The sequence below is a fragment of the Aedes albopictus genome, chromosome 3 (assembly GCF_035046485.1).
Source record: "Aedes albopictus strain Foshan chromosome 3, AalbF5, whole genome shotgun sequence".
Lineage (NCBI taxonomy): Eukaryota > Metazoa > Arthropoda > Insecta > Diptera > Culicidae > Aedes > Aedes albopictus.
The window spans coordinates 10,266,271-10,287,598 of NC_085138.1; the positions used below are offsets into that span (position 1 = coordinate 10,266,271).

General features: G+C 43.0%; 1 protein-coding gene across 2 annotated transcripts in view; it reads right to left on the reverse strand.

Moving 5' to 3' along the window:
* Positions 1-19,909, reverse strand: part of LOC109421746 (uncharacterized) — a 200,347-nt gene extending 180,438 nt beyond the window's left edge. The window contains exons 1-2 of one of the 2 annotated variants that reach the window (XM_062860034.1): positions 18,458-19,908; positions 18,295-18,388 (exon numbers count right to left, since the gene is read on the reverse strand). In XM_062860034.1, the coding sequence (XP_062716018.1) occupies positions 18,295-18,388; positions 18,458-19,806 (1,443 nt within the window). In that variant the 5' untranslated portion in view covers positions 19,807-19,908. Of the gene's footprint in view, positions 1-18,294; positions 18,389-18,457 lie in introns of both variants that reach the window. The other variant, XM_062860033.1, reaches the window with a different exon arrangement.
* Positions 19,910-21,328: the final 1,419 nt, after the last annotated feature.

The following is a 21,328-nucleotide window of genomic DNA, read 5'->3' on the forward strand; positions in this document are numbered from 1 at the left end:
TGAGATTTGTTTTGAACAGGGGTGTATTTGTTTTGAGGTGTTGTCCGATAAAAGCGGATATTTTGCTATTCAAAATAGTATTGAATTACACAGATTCGAAGAATACTACTTGAAGGTCATGTTCGCCATTTTATTGCCCGAAATCGATCCATAAAAAAGGAAAGGACCCAATCTACAACGATGATGTTGTAGCATTATGATAATTTGGAGATGAAGTATAACTGCTTTACAGCAGGAAAGTAGCCAGCGTAAGTGTAACAAAAATAAGGAACCAACCACAGGTAAACAGACGTCACACCTAAAACAGATTGTTTGAAGATCCATAGTGTAGTGAAACGCTTTGAAACGCCTTGAAACGCTTTGAAAAGCCTTGAAACGCTTTGAAACGCCTCTGAACCCCCTAGAAAACCTGCGAGTCTCTGAAGCCCCCTAAACTCCTGTGGAACCTGCTGAAACGCATTGAAACGCCTTGAAAAGCTTTGAAACGCTCTGTAACGCCTCTAAAATCCCTATAGAACCTCCGTAAAAGTAACCTGAGAGCCTCTGAAGCACCCTAAAACCCCTGTGAATTCTCCTGAAACGCCCTGAAACGCATTGAAACGCCCTGAAACGCTTTGAACCACTTTAAAACACCTCTAAAATTATTTTAAAACCTGCGTGAAAGTCACCTGAGAGCCTCTGAAGCCCCCTAAAACTTCTTTGAAACATCCTGAAACTCTTGAAACGCTTTGAAACATCTCTGAAACATACGAGAAATTCACCTGAGAGCCTTTGAAGTCCCTATGAAACCTCCTGAAATGCCCTGAAACGTATTGAAGCGCCTTGAAATGCTTTGAAACGCCTCTGAAACGAAACCCCTATGAAACCTCCGTGAAATTCACCTGCGAGCCTCTGAAGCACCCTCAAGGCCCCCTAAACCTCCTGAAACGCATTGAAACGCCATGAAACGTTTTGAAGCGCTTTAAAATGCCTCTAAAACTCCTTCAAAACCTCCGTGAAATTCACCTGGGGTAATCTGAAGCCCCCTAAAAGCCCTGTGAAACCTCCTGAAACGCATTGAATTTAAGTGTTAGATTAGCTTAGCTTAGATTAGATTAGAATAGATAAGCTTAGTGTTAAAATACACGTTATTATTATTAGCTTTATTAGGGCGATTTTCAGCCCGAGGCTGGTTCATCTCCAAAAATACACGTTAAAAAAAAACAAAAAACGCATTGAAACGCCTTGAAACGGTTTGAAACGCCTCTGAAACCCTCAATAAACCTCCGTGAAAATCACCTGCGAGCCTCTTAAGCTTCTTCAAATACAAAGAAAAACCTTATAAAATGCCCTGAAACGCATTGTAACGCCTTGAAGCGCTTTGAAAATCCTCTGAAATCCCTACAAAACTTCCGTGAAATTTATCTGAAATCTTCCGAAGCCCCCTAAAAGATATGTGAAACCTGCTGAAACGCATTGAAACGCCTCTGAAACCCCCATGAAACTATTGTAGGTTGCAGTGGGAAGTGTATATTATCATTCTTATTTTAGGAAGTGAATGATATATTAAAATACATTTTATTTTTGTCGAAGTTTGAAAATTGGGCAAAATAAGTTCTGTAAGAATCCTTTGCAAAATATCTGAGAAAATTTGCAATTTCTGAAGGAGTCTTGGAGAAATTTTTGGAAAAATACTTGGGAGGAGAGGAATTCTGTAAAGAATCTTTGGAGAAATTCCTGAAGTATTCCATTGAGAAAAGCTTGAGGGATTTCTTATAGGAATTGCGGAGAGAATACTTGAAGGAATTCCGGAACGAGTCTTCTGCGTAGTTCTCGATAGAATTGGATGTATTACTGAAGGAATCCTTGGAACAGTGAGGTCCTTTACTACAATCCAAAAACTAATATGATCAAAGATAAAAAGGAAATAACTGAAATCACTAGTTTACATCATTCTACACATATTATTTGTACTTATAACAAGTATATAACGCGTTTTAATGAAAAAAAAACGTCGTAAAAACCTGCGTTAGTTAAAAAAAAACGCGTAAAAAAGTCAAGTCACGGTAGATATGAAAAAATACTATAGGTTTCAGGGAGTTCCAGGATCTTTGAGAGGCATTCCAAGGCGTAGCAGGACGTTTCAGGGAAGTTTCAGTGGCGTTTTAGTAGGTTTCAAGATGCTTCAGGAAGGCTTTTTTAGTGGTGTTTCAAGAAATTACAGCGCGTTTCAGAAAGGTTTCATGGGTTTCTGGTGGTTTAATAAGGGGGCTTCTCAAGGGGGGTTTCATGAACCTCTTTAAACGCCCCTAGCGCCTCACTGGAATATACTGGAACCACTTGAACTTGAAACACCATGAACCGCCAGGAGGGCTTTTATCCTGAACATACTGGAACCCCTTTAAGCCGCTAAAATCTTATCAAATACTTGAAAGCCTTAAAGAGCCTCTGAAACATTCCTGAAACGTCATGTAATCCTCTGAAACGCCTGTAAAGCTCCGGCAAAATATCTTGGAACCCCTTGAAACGCCCAGAAATCTCTTAAAACGCCTCTGAAACATCCCTGAAAAGTACCGTAACCCCTTGAAACGCCCCTGAAAGCCCCTTTGATACATCTCGGAACACCCTGAAACCGTCAGGTACTTCCTTAAACACGTCTGAAACGTCCCTGAAATGTTTTGTAACTCATTGAACGCTTCTAAATGCCTATCTGAAACACCTGAAACCTCCCTGAAACGTTTCGTAACTCATTGAAAAGCTCTGAAACGCATTGAAAATCCCCTAAGCTCCTAGCTTACCTGAAACACCCCCATTGATACCCTCTGAAACTCCCTTAAAAGCTCCCCAGAAACATTCTGAAACCCCCAGAACCGCATCTGAAACGTCCTGTAACCCCTTGAAACTCCCCTAAAATCTTACCTGAAACATCATGGATCGCCGTCATCAGCGTCATAAAAAAAATCAGTGTACATGCATTACTCCTTTTCAAGGAATATGAGGAAATTTCTTAAGAAGTTGTTGGAGAAGTTCCCAGATGAATCCTTGGAGGAAATCCTAAATAAATCCTTGGAAGAGTTCCTGAGAGAGATTTTTTAGATAATTAATGGGGATAATCCTGAAGGAATCCGTGAAAAAAAATATGTAAGAATACTTAGAAAAATTCTTGAATGGGGATTTCCTGAAGGAATCTTCCGAAGAATTCTCGTAAATTACTAGATTAATTTCTTAAGGAATCCAGTGATAAAATCGTGATGAAATTCTCAAGAAAATTCCTGTTAGAATCCTAGAAGTAATTTCGGAATCAATCATTTGAAGATTTTTTACATACTTGACTAGAAATTACTGAAGGTATCAGTGAAGAAACTCTTAGAAAATCTTTGGAGAAACTCCCAAAGGATTTCTGAAGAATTCGATAATTTTCTGTGAGAATCCTTGGACAATTCCTGAAGATTTTTTTGAAGGAATTCTGGAATAAATACTTGGACAAATATGTCAATGGATCCATGGACGTATGCTTGAAGTATCATTAAATAAATCACTTGGAGAGATTCCTTACGATATTCTGAAAGAATAGTTGAACATGAATTAGAAGGAATCCTTGGAGGAAAACTTGAGAAAATCCTTGGACGATTTTTCTAGAATTTGTTTAGAATTTCTTGAAGAAATCTCTGGAGGAATTTTTAAGGGAAGAAGTTTTTGTTGAATTCCTTGGAAGAATACTTTGACGAATTCCTTGGAGGATATCTTATTCTAAACAACAAATCCTTGAGGTTATTCTTGGAGATATCATTGGAAAAATGCTTCGAATAAATTCTGAAGAAAACCCTGAACATTTTCATGTTTCTGAGTGGAGCTCGTGAAACAACCCTTGGAGGATTCCATGGAGGATTAACAAAAACTTTTGGTTCCCAAGTAGAGCACTCAAGAAAAACTTCTCCCTTTCTGCAAGTAATTTTGCGAACAGATCTGGTATGGGGAGAAATGTCACTATTCCTCACGGAGCAATACAACGAAACATTTTTTCACGCGAAAAAGAGGCAGCTCCATTTGATTTATACTATGTAGAAGCGTTACTGTTGTTACACTTGTTTCCTTACTTGCCATCTGGGAGTCGCTCAAGTTATTTTTAAGCGGAATCATTACTTGGCTATTACTTTTCTTATCCTTGCTTTTACACAGTACTAACCAAGTTAGTTTACACTAACTAGCCAAAGGCCGGAAAAATCTGAAGAGATTTATGCAAAAAATCCTGATGCAATAATTCATGAAGAAATCTTCGGAAAAATTCTGAAAGAGTCGTTTGTAGAATTGTTGAAATAATTGTTGACGAAATTGCCAATGATATCTTAGGAGTATTTCCAATAGGAATCAACGGAGGCCATCCGCAAGAAATGTTTGGAGGGCTTCCTGAACAGGGGCTGTCCATAAACTACGTAGACTCTGAGGGGGGGGGACGGGGGGGGGGGGGGGGTCTAGCCAAAGTCTACGGTCCTTACAAATTTCAAAAATTTTGTGTGGACGAAAGTCTACAAGGGGGAGGGGGGGGTCTGAGATAGCCAAAATTGAGTCTACGTAGTTTATTGACAGCGCCACACATCTTTGTAGGACGCTGTCAAAGAGTACTTGAAGAAAATTCTGATGAAACCGTTGGTAGAACTCCAAGCGTAGTTCCTGGAAGAACTCCATGAGAAATCTCCTTTAGGACTCTTGGAGAAATACATGAATGTTTGCCTGGAGGATCATCAGTGAGAGTTCAAGTAGGAGTACAACGATATAAGAACGATAAGTGTTGTCTTGTGTCGCGTCGCGTAATGTGTGTACTCCACGGCCTTACGGACAGCCTTTGAGACATGTAGAAAAGCCTGTATTTAAAATGTACACTAACGCCACGTTGTGGTTTAACTTCATACAACCCAAGTAACACACTTGTCACCGAAGAGTCACGGCGGCGCAGATTTTTGTTGCGCAGAAGTCACTGTGACTTACTTCTAACAAATAAACACTTACTTGCTAGAAGTCACAGTGACGTCTGCGCAACAAAAACCTGCGCCGCCGTGACTCTTCGGTGACAAGTGTGTTACTTGGGAATGCATTTCACAATTTGAGAGCCGTATCATTTCTTAACACCAGGCTGGAAATTTCTAGAACGTCAGAATAATGAGATCTAACAAATCAAAAAGCTCTACATAAAATGTGAAACAGTGGAATTGCGTACTAAATTTCACGCCATTTGAGAACTTGAATACATCTGAAATACTTTGCTGAAAATATGAACTATGCAGATGACCTGGATCATGAGATAAAACATCTAGAAACACTAGCGCCACGCAATGGTGTCAAGTTCCACATTCTCCAGCTTTTCAGTGTCATTAGCTTTCTGTACAAATTTGTAGAAGACACGAACTTACTGTGGTCTGAATCATAATTAAAAACAGCTGCCTATGATCGCATATCAGTCCCATATTTACGAGAGCGTGCCTCTGGAGCCGACCTACTGATACCTGACCCACATTTACTGGATTGGATATCCTATTTATATGGGACAGTGATGCGATCATAGGCTGATCGATGCTGCTGGATGTTGATACTGCTTGGAACGAGGGTAAGTTTGAGATGCTTCTTTGACATGATTCGCCTTCTGCTTTAATAGTCGGCATTTGTAATTTAAAATGAGGATCGTAGTGGGTGTCGTTAGGTATTAACCATCCTGAAATTTTACAGCAGTGATGGGAAGAAGGAGAACATTCTGCTAGCTGGTTGAAGATATACATTTTGAGGAGTCCTTCGTCGGCAAATACCAAGCTGGTTTTTGTGGGGGCCGATCAACGACGAAGCAGCGTATGGAATAACAGTAAATGACCGAAAATGGTAGGACATTGTTTTCCGGCAAAACTGGTTAGACGGATTCGTTCTACACTGATTGAAATCAAATGCACGGGCTGCGGATAAGATTTCATGGTAAATTCAGACGGATTGAAGCAGGATGTTGCTATGTCGAACTTGTTATTCAATATTGCTATTGAAGGAACCATTACAATAGCTGCAGTGTCAAAAGATCGAAACCATCGGTCACATAGTCGCATATGCTCCGAGGATTTGTAGACGATAACGATATCATGGGAATTTACGGTCTCCAGTTAGCCTTATGAATGGCTTTGGATCCGGAGACGACGGGTTCGATTCCTGCTCTGGTCGGGAACTTTTCTCGACTTCCCTGGGCATAGTGTATCATTGTCCTTGCCTCACAATATACAAATTCATGCAATGGCAGTCAAAGAAAGCCCGTTAATCAATAACTGTGAAAGTGTTCAGAAAACTCTAAGTTGAGGAGAGGCAAGCCAAGAACCGGTTGGAACGTAGAGCCAAGAATAATAATAAGAAGAAAAATATGAATTGATGGTCAAGAAGTGGTAGAGCCATTCGTACCTTTTAAAAGGGAGGCAGCATGAATTGGACTTACAATCAACACCAACAAGACGTATATTTGAGAGTATATTAGAAGTCAAGGAGCTCGGGTTTCAAAAGTCTCTACAGAATCTGCAGTCATTCAATCCAATAATGCCTCTTCTTAAGCCTAAAGAGCAGGGATGAGAAATGTCACGAACATTACATTTTGCTATTTGATTATTTTACTTTCCTTAGGAAAAATATTTATCGGTGACATGATTAACTTTTCCAGGGCTACTTGAGATTGGGAATGCTCACGGACAAATATGCTGGAAAACAAAAAATGTCATGACATTTTTTTCCATGAAATTTCGTGACGTTTCCTATTTTTGCTAATAGTAGCAGTAGCTTGTCATGACATTTCCAATTTTTGCTAAAGAGATAGCAACATTTACAATATAATGAAGTAGTAACTGGTACAAAACTCGACAACTCAAACAAGTATGAAAAATGGTGAACATGCGAAGTCCTATCCCGATCTTTACCTGTTCGACAGCATGCTGGCACACGATAGCCGAAGGGCGTATAGCTTTCATCGTTGTTATCTATTGATTGTCCGTGCAAAATACAACTGAAATGACCTTCGACATCACTCACTCCTACACAAACTGCACTGCAAACGATGGTGTTACTATACTAGACAAACACCCCACTCAACACACTACAACACTGTGCTGTATATCTCCCGCTATCTGTATCTCCCTCGTTGGCGGTCTGTCTCTGCACCAAACACGCGCGGCACATCGACTCAGCGGGATCGCAGCGCAGTGCGGGGGCGGCACGGTACGGGAGTGGGCACGACCGGGACCGAACCGTCTTTTATTTCCCGTACACTCTTTATCTACGCTTAATTAAGATTTTCGCCAGCTGGAACCAGTTATTTAAATGCGGTTCGATTCGGCCCGGAGGAATCCGGTTATGGCGACGGTGGTGAGGACAGCGGCGGCAACAGTAGTGGCTTTTACGTCAAACCGTAGCGCCATCATCTGACCGACCGACCCCCCTTCGTTTATTTATCTGTACACTTTTATTCACTCTCGTCGACACTCGACACCACTTCAGGTTGATTTGTTATTGTCGATATGGGGGTATGATAACTCGCGTGACTTTTCAAAAGGGTCTAATCAAAGGAATTCCTGGTTTGTCACAGTTTAAGAACTTTTTAAGGTCATTACAATCGTTAAAAACCCCGAATGGTACTCGTATGTAACGATGACTGAAATTATTTTTTCTTCATGCTTCATTCATAACTTCGTAACCTTTACGATTTCCACGTCGCAGTTTATTACGAACAAACTGTGAAGACTTCCACAAAGCACTGTTATAAGCTCATTAAAAAAGTTGGGCGAGATAGACCATTGATGAGGTATGCAAATTCTGTAGATGAACCAGCCGAAACTGAATAAATCTTCACGTCATGTTTCCGCACCAAGGTCATGTCGAATATCCATTCCGTGATGCAATGCGATGTTTACACTGTTTCAGTTGATTTTGTAATCCGATCTTGTTTATAGACACTAGATAGGTATGTTCTGTCAATCGATTCCACACGATCAAACAAACTTCCCACAACACGTACAAAACGTCTGAATGGAATGCGTAATTCGTAAACGAACGAAGTCGACGTCCCGGATTCGGTGAAAACAGCACACGTCTTAACCACGGGATGCGCGAACTTTGCTTACACGCGCGACCAAGTTCAAAACAAAACTGATTCGAAGATCCGCGATTCTCTTTCGCTTGAACGCGAGTCGGACAAATGCACACACTAGCTAGCGCGAACCTTGTGTTGACACACCACTACCAAGACCTGGTCGTCGCGTCGGTGATGTGATGTGTCTGTTATCAGCATCCGCTCTGTCGCCGTCGTCGTTCAAGTGCAGTGCCGGACACGCCATGCTGTCGCTGGTCTAAGACCAAGGTGTTAACTGATCTGTGGTCACCTGCGAGGGCGAACCAGACTGCACCTTGTGGACTTTGATAAGGGGTACTAATTTCTGCAAATTAGTGCTTCGATCATACTAGAACGCATTAGTGTAGTGTGGTAGATAGCGACTAGATAATAAGGAAAAACTGCAAGCAAGTAAAACTAGGTTCTATTCCGGATTTCGACACTCGGCCAGCCTAATTCTAGTCCACTCTCAGTCGATTTGTAAACAACCTTGAATTATACAGTACCTACTTGAGCGATTACCAATCAAAGGTTATCGTTCCTGGTTCAACCTAATTGCGGTGTAACTGAAAGCCACTGATAAACAACCTGTTCCCAGTTCGTGGCTTTCTAATCAGGCTAAACCCATTACCGTTTGCAAATCGAATCAACTTGAAAATCACCGTTTTGAGCATTCAAGATAAATCAAGGTGTCACAGAAGTAATCAAGCGTTTGATTGATTAGGTTTTCTAGCAGTGTTTGGCATCGCCACACCTCTTTTTCGCGGTTTTCATCCCTAATGGAAGAGTTTGCAAGTCTCACATCTTTGATAATTTTAGATAATAGCTTCACTGAAAATTTTGTAGTAGTTTATACAATAATTTTATTTTTTTAGGGAACGGGTACAGCCGAAATCCAGAAGAAGATCGTTCAGCTTGTTGTACTAGCAATGAGGGCTTTGATTGAGTTCATACAGCGATCTCTCCACCTTGCAGACGAAATTTGACGCTACTTTTACGCCTTCCGCCTTCAGATTCCAGGTACCATGGCAACCAAACACACCTTGTACCGCTCCGGTTTGCCATCTTTGTCCTGTCGGAAGATCCACTTCAATTTCAGTGGAGCCATACCGTCCGGGTGGTCTACCAGCTGCCAAACATGGTTGTTAGCTAGTGACTTCAGCTCTTCGTCAATCGCTTTTTTCCAGCGGATTTCTTCGGCTCGTCCAGTGATGTCCTTGACTCCGGAACATCGAGAATGATTCGTTCCACCTCTTCTCGTCTCATAGGGTCTTTTGGAACTTCGCATGGTGGTTCGCTGCCCCTCTGGGTTACCATTTCGAGGTTTCAGCCACAGTCTGTTTGCGAAGGGAGTGTTCCGGCTTCTCCGACCTCGGTGTTTTCGTCGTTAGTCATAAAGTCTTCTACATCAGGCAAGGCTTCGTTTTGAACAGACTGCTCGGGGACTCCCATGTCGTTTTAAGCTTCGTAGTCATGCGGAACCGCTATTAACGGAGATTCGTCACGGACCTCGGTGGTGAATGTGAAGCTGCACTCGTCAAACTTGACATCACTGGCTGGCTCCTCTTGAATTCCTAATACTTACAATTTCGTGTTTGACAAGGGCTTGTAGGTTCTTTTCTCCCAAATGGCCTAGTCGCGACGGTGCCACAGACTACCGTTGGCAACTCCACACATGTTGGCCGTCACGACATCGATTGACAAATTGAGCTCGCAGAAATCTCCCCGTATTGGACCTTTTCTGATTAGATCACCGCCGAACTTCATCATATGAAAGTGACATCCAAGTTCGCTTTTTAGAGTTTCTTCACGGATAGAGATTTGCAGGAATTCCAGGTACGAAGAGCATATTCTTCAGGGTAACGCTTCCTTATTGACGCCCTTTATAGTACCTCGATGCCACGAAGTCCAGGATTGACCTCGATGCCACGTTGCCATGATGCCACGTTGATGACTACTCGATGCTTTAGCTTCGTGAGGTCGACGAAACAATTGATAAGATGGTCCGTGGCACCAGAATCCAGCTTGAAGAACATCTTCCCCTTACTCTTCTTCAGCAAGAAGACGCGCTCGGACTACATCCAGCTTCAGGTATTCTTGAAGATTATCCAGTGCAGTAACCAATGAACCGAACGATTCAGATACGATGGCAAATAGCTGCGAAACGATGTCGTTTTCTTCGAGCTTCGCGCCGGCCAGCTGTCGAAGCAGGTCTTCAAAGGGTTGTGGCTGCACGGAATTATTGAGGACCTGAAGCAAGTTCGGCCGACCACGGAATCCAAATGGTTCGGACACAACCGGTGTTGGTGCTTTGCGATGACCACGAACACCAAAATCAAGCGTGTGAAGCACATCGACATCTAGGACTTTTCGATTCAAGGGGGACCAAGTTCCGGTTCTTCCAAGCGCGAAAATACTCGGTGTAGTACCCGGCGGTGGACCTATAGTCCACTCTCACGGAGCCAACCCCGGCTATGGAAGTTCTCTCGACACCGACAGTTCCGGCCAGTCAAGTGCCGAGGTCGGTCTGCCGATTCCGGTCGGTGAACTTAACTGGTACTACGTCACGAACTACTCGGATATGTACCCGAAGGTATATTACGCCTTGTCCGTTCGCGGTCAGACATCCTTTGATCTTCCTGCCATTTTCGCCGGATCGACGCCAGTATCTGTATAACACCTCTGGTCACTGCATTCCACGTAGCAACGTCCTGGCACATTTCTTCCACGATGTTGACGGCAAGGATGGGAACACTCACTTGAAAGAGTTATACTCACTTGCAGTTTTCTCAACTCAGAAGCGTGCAATTAAGAAACGATGTATGAGCGACTTTTACCTTGTGATTTCGTCTAAAACTTTGCCGAATTGAGTAGGGGTCGCACTCGCATACCGAAGTCGTGAGGGAGCTGCGAAGGCAACTCTCCACGGTGTGAATGTAAATTACACTCACCTCGTGGAGAGTCGCTTTCACAGCTCTGTCACGAGCTTGGGATTCGTGTGCGACCCCTACTCTATTCGTAGGTTTTAGACGAAAGTTTTAGACGAAATCACAAGACCAAAGTCGCCCATATATCGTCTCTTGATTGCACGCTTCTGAGCTGAGAAAACAGCAAGTGAATGTAACTCGTTGCAAGTGAGTGTTCCCATCCCTGGTTGACGGTGCTCAAGTTTTCGACACTGCTCGCTAGCATCTCACTGCGTGCTGTCTTAAACCGTGGACAGACGAAAACCACGTGTTCCGGAGGTTCTGCGTCGTTCGGGCAGGTTGGGCAAAGTGGGGACTCTGCATGGCCGAATCGATGGAGGCACTTCCTGAAACAGCGGTGCTATCCCAAACCAGCGGCCCCCTGTCGTTCCTCTGTTCCTGTAGCACTCACAGTCTTAACCTCCAAAACTATTCCGATATTATATATATTTTTTTTTTTTTCAAAGTGATTACGGCGGTAGCAACACTGTGCTTATGTTCTACACCGCACCCTTTCCCTACATTTGCTTCTAGGAGCTTCTATTTTTGTTTCAACACACAGAAGTACGAAGGCGTGCGTGGCCCAAGTCGACACTGTTTTGGCCTGCGTTGAACAAAAATAGTTTTAATAAAAGTTTCCCCTTTTTTTCTTTTTGTCAATTGGTTTTTTTTTGTAGTATGGTCCATGTATTTAGTAAGGTTCTTGTCAATTTGTCAGTTATTCGAAGTAGATCTCCAATAAGTCAATAAGTCAATTAGGCCATTCTGATCTGTTCTATCATAGCAGCTTTAGTCTTTGCTTTATTGAAGTGTAGTTTTTTTTAAAATATGCTGAATATCGTTATTAAAAAGAGACGTCTGGAACTGTGTCCTGCTAGTTGTTCCGTCATGCACATACTAAATATTAAAAAATGAATATTAATGCTGTCTAGCGCATTGTTTCCTATCGGCCATTATTGTAGTATAGTCCCAACTGCAAGCTTTTTTTTCCAATCTTTGGATATTTACTTCACTGTGGTCATCTCTTGTGTCCTTAAAATGTTATCGGTCCAAAACCTACAGAAACATGTAACTGAACTTCTAATATTTTTTCTGTTGGTGTCATAACATCATCTAAGAGATAAACAAAAATTGCTTGTCAACTATTATGTATTCATCCCCCTACAAATACTATGAAAAATATTCAAATTCGTTCTGTCCTATCGGTCCTATCAAGATAAACCATGTCATTTTCTCATGCGTGGCCTAGAAATGTCAACCTAGTCATACAAAAGTAACGTTGTTCAGTTAATAAAAAGCAGTCAGTTTTTTGTCCAGTCCAAACTGTCACGTCAAGTGTTCGCACGTTAGCTTCGAATCTATCAGCACAATTAAGTGCTGCAAATCTCCTTCCCACTATTATTTTTTTGGTTGATTTTAATTGCTTTATTTCAATAAAATATAATAAAGTATAACATTGTAGAAATTCGAAAAAGCGACTATGACATTAATAAATTACTAATCAAAATCAACCGAGAAACGTGGGAAATAGAGCCCAAACAACATTTTGAAGTCAGCTGGCTGTAAAAGGTTCCAAAACCAGTCACAAATCCTATAAAACTTTTATTAGGATTTGTAACGATCATCAAAACCTTCTCAAATCCAACCGATTTGGAACTATTGCTTGGGAATAGACTCTACTGAGCCCCGGCGGTTCCTCCGTGTTTATCGAGCATGTCTGATGCATATGATCAGCTATACTCCATCTGCAGCAGCCGGTTCGTGATGAACCGTTGGAGGCGCATTAAAGTGTTAAAAAGGTGATATGTTTCACTAAAGAACACTACAATACAATAATCAAAATGAAACTCCTTCACTTTAATACCGTCAACCCCTGCGAACTTGGCCAGGGTATCTATTCCGATATTATAGGGACCATACCTGCTATAACACAGACCGCTTCCGTAGATATCGTACGATACGCGCTTGCTACCCGCATAGCTTTGAGCCTGTACGTGCTGTTCAGCCACGTTAGGTACCTCGGTATTTGAGTACCGACGTTGATACACTACTGGCCAGGAGTCTCCTCATACAGCTACTGATCGCCGAGCTGTTGGACAGGTTTCGGTTCAACGCTGTGATCGCTTTAGTTGTTTTCTCGCAAGCGTAGTGACTGTTGAAGTTTAGCCCCAAGATGCTTCACCTCTCGCCTCGAGTCGATGGAGTGTTATCCAACTGTTAACTCAACTTGCTGTATTGCCTTCCGGTAACTGATCATCAACACTTCGGTCTTACGATGGGCCAATGCCAGATTTCTCTCGTTCACCCAGTTCTAAACCATTTAGATTGCTTCCGTTGATAGTATTAAGCGACGCTCCTAATATTCACCATGAGCACAACGTCGCCCGCAAATCCAACGATTTTTACTCCTCTCGGTAAGCTCATTTGCAGAAACTCATTATACATCGCGTTCCACAATATTGGGCATTGGACTTAAGATTGAGTCTTGAGGAAAACCCTCACGTTATGCTCATGGTCTCAGGATGCTTCAGAGATACACAGGGACTCCCATCCTGTGTAGGGATCTCGCTATTGCCTCCCAGCTAGCGTAGCTGAAAGCATTCTTCATGTCTAGAGTGATAACCGCGCAGTAGCGATTACCTTTTCGCTTCTGCTTCACGCCTGCTTCGGTTGCTTCAACAACTAATCGAATAGCGTCGACTGTGCACCTGCTTTACCGGAACCCGCCTTCTGTATAAGCAAGCCTATTAGACTATCTCCAGAAGCTTACCGGCCGTGTCCAGCAGATATATAGGCCTATTCGCCGACGGATCTCCAGGTGACTTATCTGGATACCTCCCGGGTTAACTGGCCTGGCCTCTAATCCATGCCATAGACTCTGTAGGCATCCCCCATGGCTTTGCATCCGTATTATGACAGAGTTTTTGCATACAAAAGCTGCCTTGATGAGCACCACAAGCACTACAACAAACCATCAGGTAGATCATTCCGTTCCGGTATGACTCTGCAGCCATAGGTAATCCTTGCGCTGGTGGTTATGCAGGACTACAGAACGTGACTGCAGTGAGCAGTGATAGGTGCTCGTAGAGCGTAGAGCTTTCGTTGATTAAAACTACGTTCAACCTGGATAGTGCTTCCAGCTGGCTCTAACCTCTGAGGGTTGTGAGACGGCTACCCCCACTCAACCGCCCAAGCATAAAAATCGCCGGCAATGATGACTGACCTTCTACCACCAAGTTCCTCCATGATTTGATCGAGCACCTGATTGAAACGGTTGACCTTGGCAATCACAAAACCCTCTGGCGTGCGATACGCTACTCCCTACCGTTTAAATTGAGGTGGTTCCAACTTCATTCGCTATCCAGCTACCATTTTCGAATGGGATATGATACGCCGGTACGGTTATGAGAAGATTGCTACGTCGCATTTCGTTTCCTTCGTGGATTGCCACAACGGTATCACAATGGTTGAGGTGATTTTGTATCTATCTGGTCCCCTACAGTTTCGTGCCAGATGACCAAATTCCTGGCATCTGAAGTTGTTGAGATAGGCTCAATGAGTACACTGACCAACCGGCTTTCAGTTGTCAGTAGCATTCACCGGTAGCTTGATCTCCGCGACATCAACTCCTACATACGTTAGTTTGTTAATTTAATAGTTTCCTAAGCTTTTTGGCTACCTCCATGGTGAGCCCTTCAATTCCTGTTGGTAATTTTTAAAATTCCTAACGTATCGCCAATCAGTGACCAACATGCGTCATGTTGAGTAAATGGCTCATGTTAGTAATTTGTTAATTCTCCATATCGACACCAACATTTCAAAAGGGCGTAACTGCTTTTTGAATCATCACCTTCTTTTAAAGCTGTGGATCATGTGTTATGATTTCCATGTTTTTCACAACAAGTACCAGATGGGAAAAACTCTCCTCTTTCCGACAACCACGGTGGTTTGAGTGTAAGAGAGGCAGTGCGACCTATAGCTTTGAAATAAGGTATTACTTCCAAATGCAGTTACGCCCTTTTGAAATGTAGGTGCCGATATAGGATTTGAAGAGAGCGCTCCAGACATCGCCATTAGGTACATTTTTTGGAGATGACCTAATTTTGATACCACTTCGCTGACTACTGACACAACTGACTTCGCCCTATTGATACCACGCAAGACTTCCAGAAGCCAATATTAGTCGAACAGTTGTGTCCATCTGATTGATACATTTGGGGTTTGTCAGGCTCGCCAGTGTTGCCCGACGGCTATGCAAGCTTAGTTGATTCTGAATTCAATATGGGATGTCCTGGATAGCTTTAAATCAATAATTATAACCAAAGTTATACCTTTACCTATTCAGTCACGATCATTTAAGAACCACAGAGACGCAAAGGTTGAACTTTTTACCTTTCCGTGAAAAGTCGCCATTTTGGCGACACGACACCCTCGTCTAACCTGAAAATCGCTTTTCACTAGGTTAAAAAGGGTACTGATGCACATATACCACCTAACAATGTTAGATAGTCGTCGGTAAAACCGTAAGTGAAAAAAGTTGCCTCAATAGCGTATCATCTACGAGATTCCACAACAGTGTTGACAAGATTCCCTTTTGGGGGCATCCACAAACACTCAATTTCCTTATTGCTGTGTTACGTAATATCAAGAAAACATGTCGGTTTTTGAACATTTGGTAAATCCAATTGATAGTCAGGGAAGATGTGCGGTTTCTATGTAATTTGACAGCAAAAGGCACGTAGTTCTAAATCACCTTCGGTGTCTAAGAAAACAAACAAAAAAGATTGTTTTTGAGTGAACGCGTTCTCGATATCGTGAACAACCGGGTGTAAAAAAGTTGCTGCGGACTTTCCAAATTGGTGAGCATGTTTGTATACATGAAGAATCATGTCAGCCAAACGAACATCACGAATGTAATGATCGACAATCAGTAGATCGGTTCCAGAAGCACGTTCTCCTCCATTTGGGAAATTTGTGCCATTGCGAGAAAAGAAATCAAGCTCTTTCAGAAACTTCGTTCTACGACACACGGCCCACTTTCGCGATAAGCTTTGGGGCTGTCCATTTATTACGTAAGGCAATTTTCACGATTTTTCGACACCCCCACCCCCCCTTGTAAGATTTTTTGTATGAAAGCCCAAGTATTTTTGTATGACGCGTAAGATTTCTCAAACCCCCCCTCCCCCCATAAACCCTTACGTAATTAATGGACGGCCCCTTTACATCAATATCCAACCTGAATTTGGGAGTCTTCTTCTTCTTTTTGGCGTAACGTATGGGACAAAGTCAGATTTCAGTTGTCCATGAGCACTTCCACAGCAATTATCTGAGAGCTTCCTCTGCCAATGATCATTTTTGCATCTGTATATCGTGTGGCAGGCACATGGCACAAATTTCCCAAATGGAGGAGAACGTGCCTCTAGAGCCGACCTACTGATACCTGATCGTGTGGCAGGCAAGAAGGTACTTTATGCCGAATCAAGAAAATTTCCATTAGGATAGTTTCTGGGCCAACCGCGAATTGAACCCGTCACTTTTAGCATGGTACAGCTGTCGTTATAGGGATTTGGGAATGCTCTCAATAGCAAAACCGCCAATATTTTTTTTAATACATTCAAAGTATTAAAATATTATCTGGAGCAACATGGGATATACCTAATCTTTTTTCTGGAGAGTGAAATGGAACAAGTGCCACAAGTGAAGATGCGTCGGATTCCTACGCAGATGATTTACAGATATCCGCACATCCGGGATGTGGGTATTGAATAAATATTCAAGAGCTTCCTCATCCGAAGAAGTAAAGTCGCTATTTGGAAAACGAAGTTAGTTTAATCGAAAGCCCTCATGACCCAGACAGGCTCGCTGAACGTGCACTACGCCATCGTGCTGCGTCTACGTAACATCTTAGGAGAGTTAATACATTGGTTTCAATTGAAAACATTTGTACAAAGGATTTTCCTGCTGGATCGTTTAGAAGACCGGAGAATTTTCTTCTAGGTCTTCCATGCTGTTCTATTAGCCTTCAATCAAGCCGAACGACGTCTGTCTCTGAACTTCTATATTGTTTCCTGCTCTTGGCCAGATCAGAGTTCTACGTTCACCAAATGGTTCCCGTATGGTCTTCACAGATGCAAATGGTATGTTTCTTCAAAAGCATCCTTATGACGGACGTTGTGGTACCAACGGTATCATCTAAATCACTTAAAGTGTCTGTGGATGATGATTGTCGATAAAATTTGACCGCAGCCAAATCACTTAAAGAGATCCCAGTTGGATGACCGGGGACTTCAAAAGCGCAACTTTGCGAAGTAACATTCAAAAATTAAAAAAAAATATGTAGCGATGGTCGGACAAAGATTCTACATCTGACACATGTCAATTGGTCAACTCGGGATTGAGCCAGATACCAAGAGTGTTGGGCGATTGCCTATTTTAAGTAATTCAAGATCTGTATTATGTAAGTATTCCATCAAATTGGAGCCTCTCAAGTTAATGTGTAAGCTGCCCCAGATTATAAGGTGAGCCTTAGCATCATCATTGCAAACAATTAGCGGAATGTATTTTGATATAGGTACACTGCCCTCACTCGCAAAACAGTCCCATATGAATAGGAAACCCAGCAAAGATGCGACTGTTATGCGAGTGGCGGCAGTACAGTATGCGATAACTTCTTTAAAGGCATCCGTAAGGGATGGTTCATCATGCGGTAAATAAAGCAAACAATAGGCGTATTTTATGCTCTGGCTCCCAACAGATACATAAAGTGTGACAGCACATACATCTCTAGTAGTTAGCTAGAAGTGTAGCAACGATTGCGTTGTAAGCAAGCACACATGCTCGAGGTATGACACGCGAGTTTGACGTTTCATGTTAACTGAAAGTAGCAAACATCCATACGAAAGTAAAGTTCATGGAACAAAGCCATTTGGGCTGCATTATTTTTCCCACCATTCTGCAAAGATTGATCGTTGCTGTTGAATATAAACGCTGATCTTAGCTATTCTAACCGTAGCCACTACCCAAACTAGGCAAGATCAGACTCTTTTACAATCGCAGCACACAAAAGAACTGCGATAAAACCAAACTGATAGATTTGAATGACATCGTGTTATGTTAGAAAATTCCACACATCTCATTTTGGTGTACTACTACCATCAAGAGCACTACCAAATTACCCGTTAAATCACCTGTTATCAATACCACCTTAACTGAACAGAAATAAATACTTACATTAAACGCATGCCACTGATTGATCAGAGAGTTGTGACAAATTTTGCAAGCTTGCACCATCCCCTTGGGATCTTTTGGTCGCGAACGGGCGGGTCTAAAATACAGAAAAAGAACGATATCAGTATCAAAGATATTCACTAAACGCTAAACAGTTGGCTCTTACCTGGCATGCGTTTCGTCGAAGATGGTGAAGTACGGTTTGTCCTGGTCCTTGCTGTCCTTTGACTTGACGGTAGAAATCTCCACCAAACTCCCGCGCCTCTGCTCGTCCCCACACACGTAGCACACCTCGGTGACGGAGTTTTTGTCCGGCATCGAAAGGTCCAGTATGATGGCATTGGTGCCGAACACGTAATTCGATGGAATGGCCTCGGCCTGGACCCGCAAGTCCAGCACATCCACCAAACGGGGCGTCGGCGACGACGTTGACGAGGTTGATTTGGTATCGGTCGGGTGGATGGACTCCAACAAGGTAACGGTAGATTGTCCGGGCGGCACTTGCATTGCCAGTGAATTGGCGTAGTTGCTAATTTTCAGCTTGTGGTGGGCGAACGAGGACATTTTCATGCCATCGAACCGACCGGCCAGCACGGGCGAGGCCGTCGCTGGCTGAGTGATGGCGGAACTTGTAGTGCTAGGAGGTGCTGCCGCCACCGACGAGGGATTTTCCCTGGACATAGGCCTCGGTGTGACACTCTTTTCGTTTCGACTGGAAGGCCTCGAACCCTGTTGGCTATAGCTTCCGCTATTGTTGATGTGATTTTCGATGTACCGCTTGGTTGGATGGTATGGTTCGGTTTTACTCTGCGGAGATTCGTTCCGCGAGCTGGACCGGATTGGACTTTCGTTCCTAGCTACTTGGTAATGTTGCGGCAGAGGACCCGCTGCCCCGGGATGGTCTTGCGATCGAGGCCGTGCTAAACTACTGGGACTTTCGATTCTAGCATAAGAACTCACATGTTGCGACTGAGGCGTTAGCGATCGGCCACCGGTGGTAGGCACGTGTTCCGGATTCAATCCGAGCACCTGAGTGGCATATTCGCCCTGGGTGGACATTTCGGCTCCGATGAAACTTTTGCCATCGTTCCGTTTGAGCCAGTACAATCTCTCCGAGATGGGTTTACCCTCCCGTTCGTGGTATTCCCACTGTTTGACCAGGGCTGTGAAGCAGAGATTGCATGCACGAACCCCTAGCTGTGCGGGCGTCCACTGGGGCAGTCCGTTCGGCGGGGTGTGCGTTTCAAGCAAAGGAAAATATGGCTCGTTTGGGCGCTCCGGATTCGACCGCACCCGGAGGTAGAACTGATCCTGGGCACCACGTGCACCACATACGTAGCAGATAGTGGAGGGATCATCGTAATTGGCAGCTTGCTGTTGAGGTGTTGGCGACGGTTGGTGGTGCAGGGATTGTGCTGGATGCTGTTGTTGCTGACTGGTTGCCGGGGGCTCCGAATGCGATGTCAAGGAGCCCCCACGTAATTCGTTTTTGATGTAGGCTTTCGCCTTTTCCATAATAATCTGCCGAGAGAAAGAGAAGCAAAAGAGAAGAAAAGTTAAAAAGCTGCATGAGACAAGTACATTGATTGAATATTGATATTTGACACGTCCGGCGGCGGCGGCCACATGGCGTCTTTCTCCAAGGGCACCGCTGCTGCTGAGCAAATCTCGGAAAGGCTAAATGCATCAGCAATGGCGGAGAGACCGGGGCAAATATTTATTTACCCGTGTAGATTTAATCTATGTGTAAATATTGGGCTCTGTTCAAGCTACATGAAGAAACTAGCGACTGAAGGGCTGTTAGCGGGTTTTCAATGGAAGATGAAAAAAATATCAAATAAAGCGTAAAACCAAAGAAATAATTAAAATTGTAAAAAGTTGGTAGAAAACGAGACCTGGCAGTTCCCTGTGAATGTGCTGCAATGAGCTCTATTGTGGGAAGATATTGCAGAGCCGAAAAAGACATATTTTTTTTTTCAAAGTTTAGTGCAAAGCTACCCTCAACTGATTACAAATGGCAATAGACGTGTATTTCCAGGGACAGCAAATGGGACTCCGTATCGAAAGATTATGTGTAGATTACGAAGAAGTTATTGATTGTTTTGAGCCATGAAAATCTGTGTACGACCGGATATTCACTATGGTGAGGCAAACACGTATACTACTTCCGCTGCTACTATTCCTCATCATAGTTTATTACGGTGGGTTTCGAATTCGGTTTAGTTGATAATTAATAATCATTTTGAACTTAATTGAATACCTGTTCAATGAACAGGCTGAACAGGCCGACGAGACGTCTTTGGTTTTGTGTTCGAACCTGGCTTGACAGAAACTCCCTCGCAAGTAAATGAGGTTCCGAATACAACGATTTCTGGAGTACTAAAATAATTAGCATTAGTATTAGCATTAAGTCGCACGAATTTGTAGGTGATACAATCCTAGACCGCTGTTATGACAATTGCAATCCGAACCAAAGCATAAAAGTTTGGGACAAATCTCTGACTCACGTAAACAAGACGCAATCCTCCAATGGTCGAGAACTGCCCTGGCTGTGTCCTTGCGACAGCCGAGGGATGAGAAAGGAAGATTAGTTGGGCACCTAAGAAAGGTATGTAGAGACCTCTACGTCCTCTTAGGCCTAGGTATCACTTGAGAACTAAAACAAAACCCAGAAGTCACAATGCAAATCCTTAACAGTTCCAAGCGATAGCGCGTAAGTGTGAGGAAGATTACAAGTGGTAGCCGAAATCCTCGTAGTATCTGTCTGGATAAGCAAAACAGGGCGGAATGAAAAGGTACGAAACTGATTCTTCCAAGGATTTATTTACGAGAGTTTTCTTTGGATTCCCTCTTAACTTTAGTTCTTCCTGAATCCCTCTTAAAGGTTTTCAGAGTCCCTGTTTGAATTTCATTAATATTTACACCCGGGGTTATTCTCAGAACTTTTTTCTGAGATGTCTCAGTTATTCCGAGGATTTCTTCGTATATTGCTCCAATTGGTCTTGCGGGTTGTATATCATTCAAATGAAGAATAATA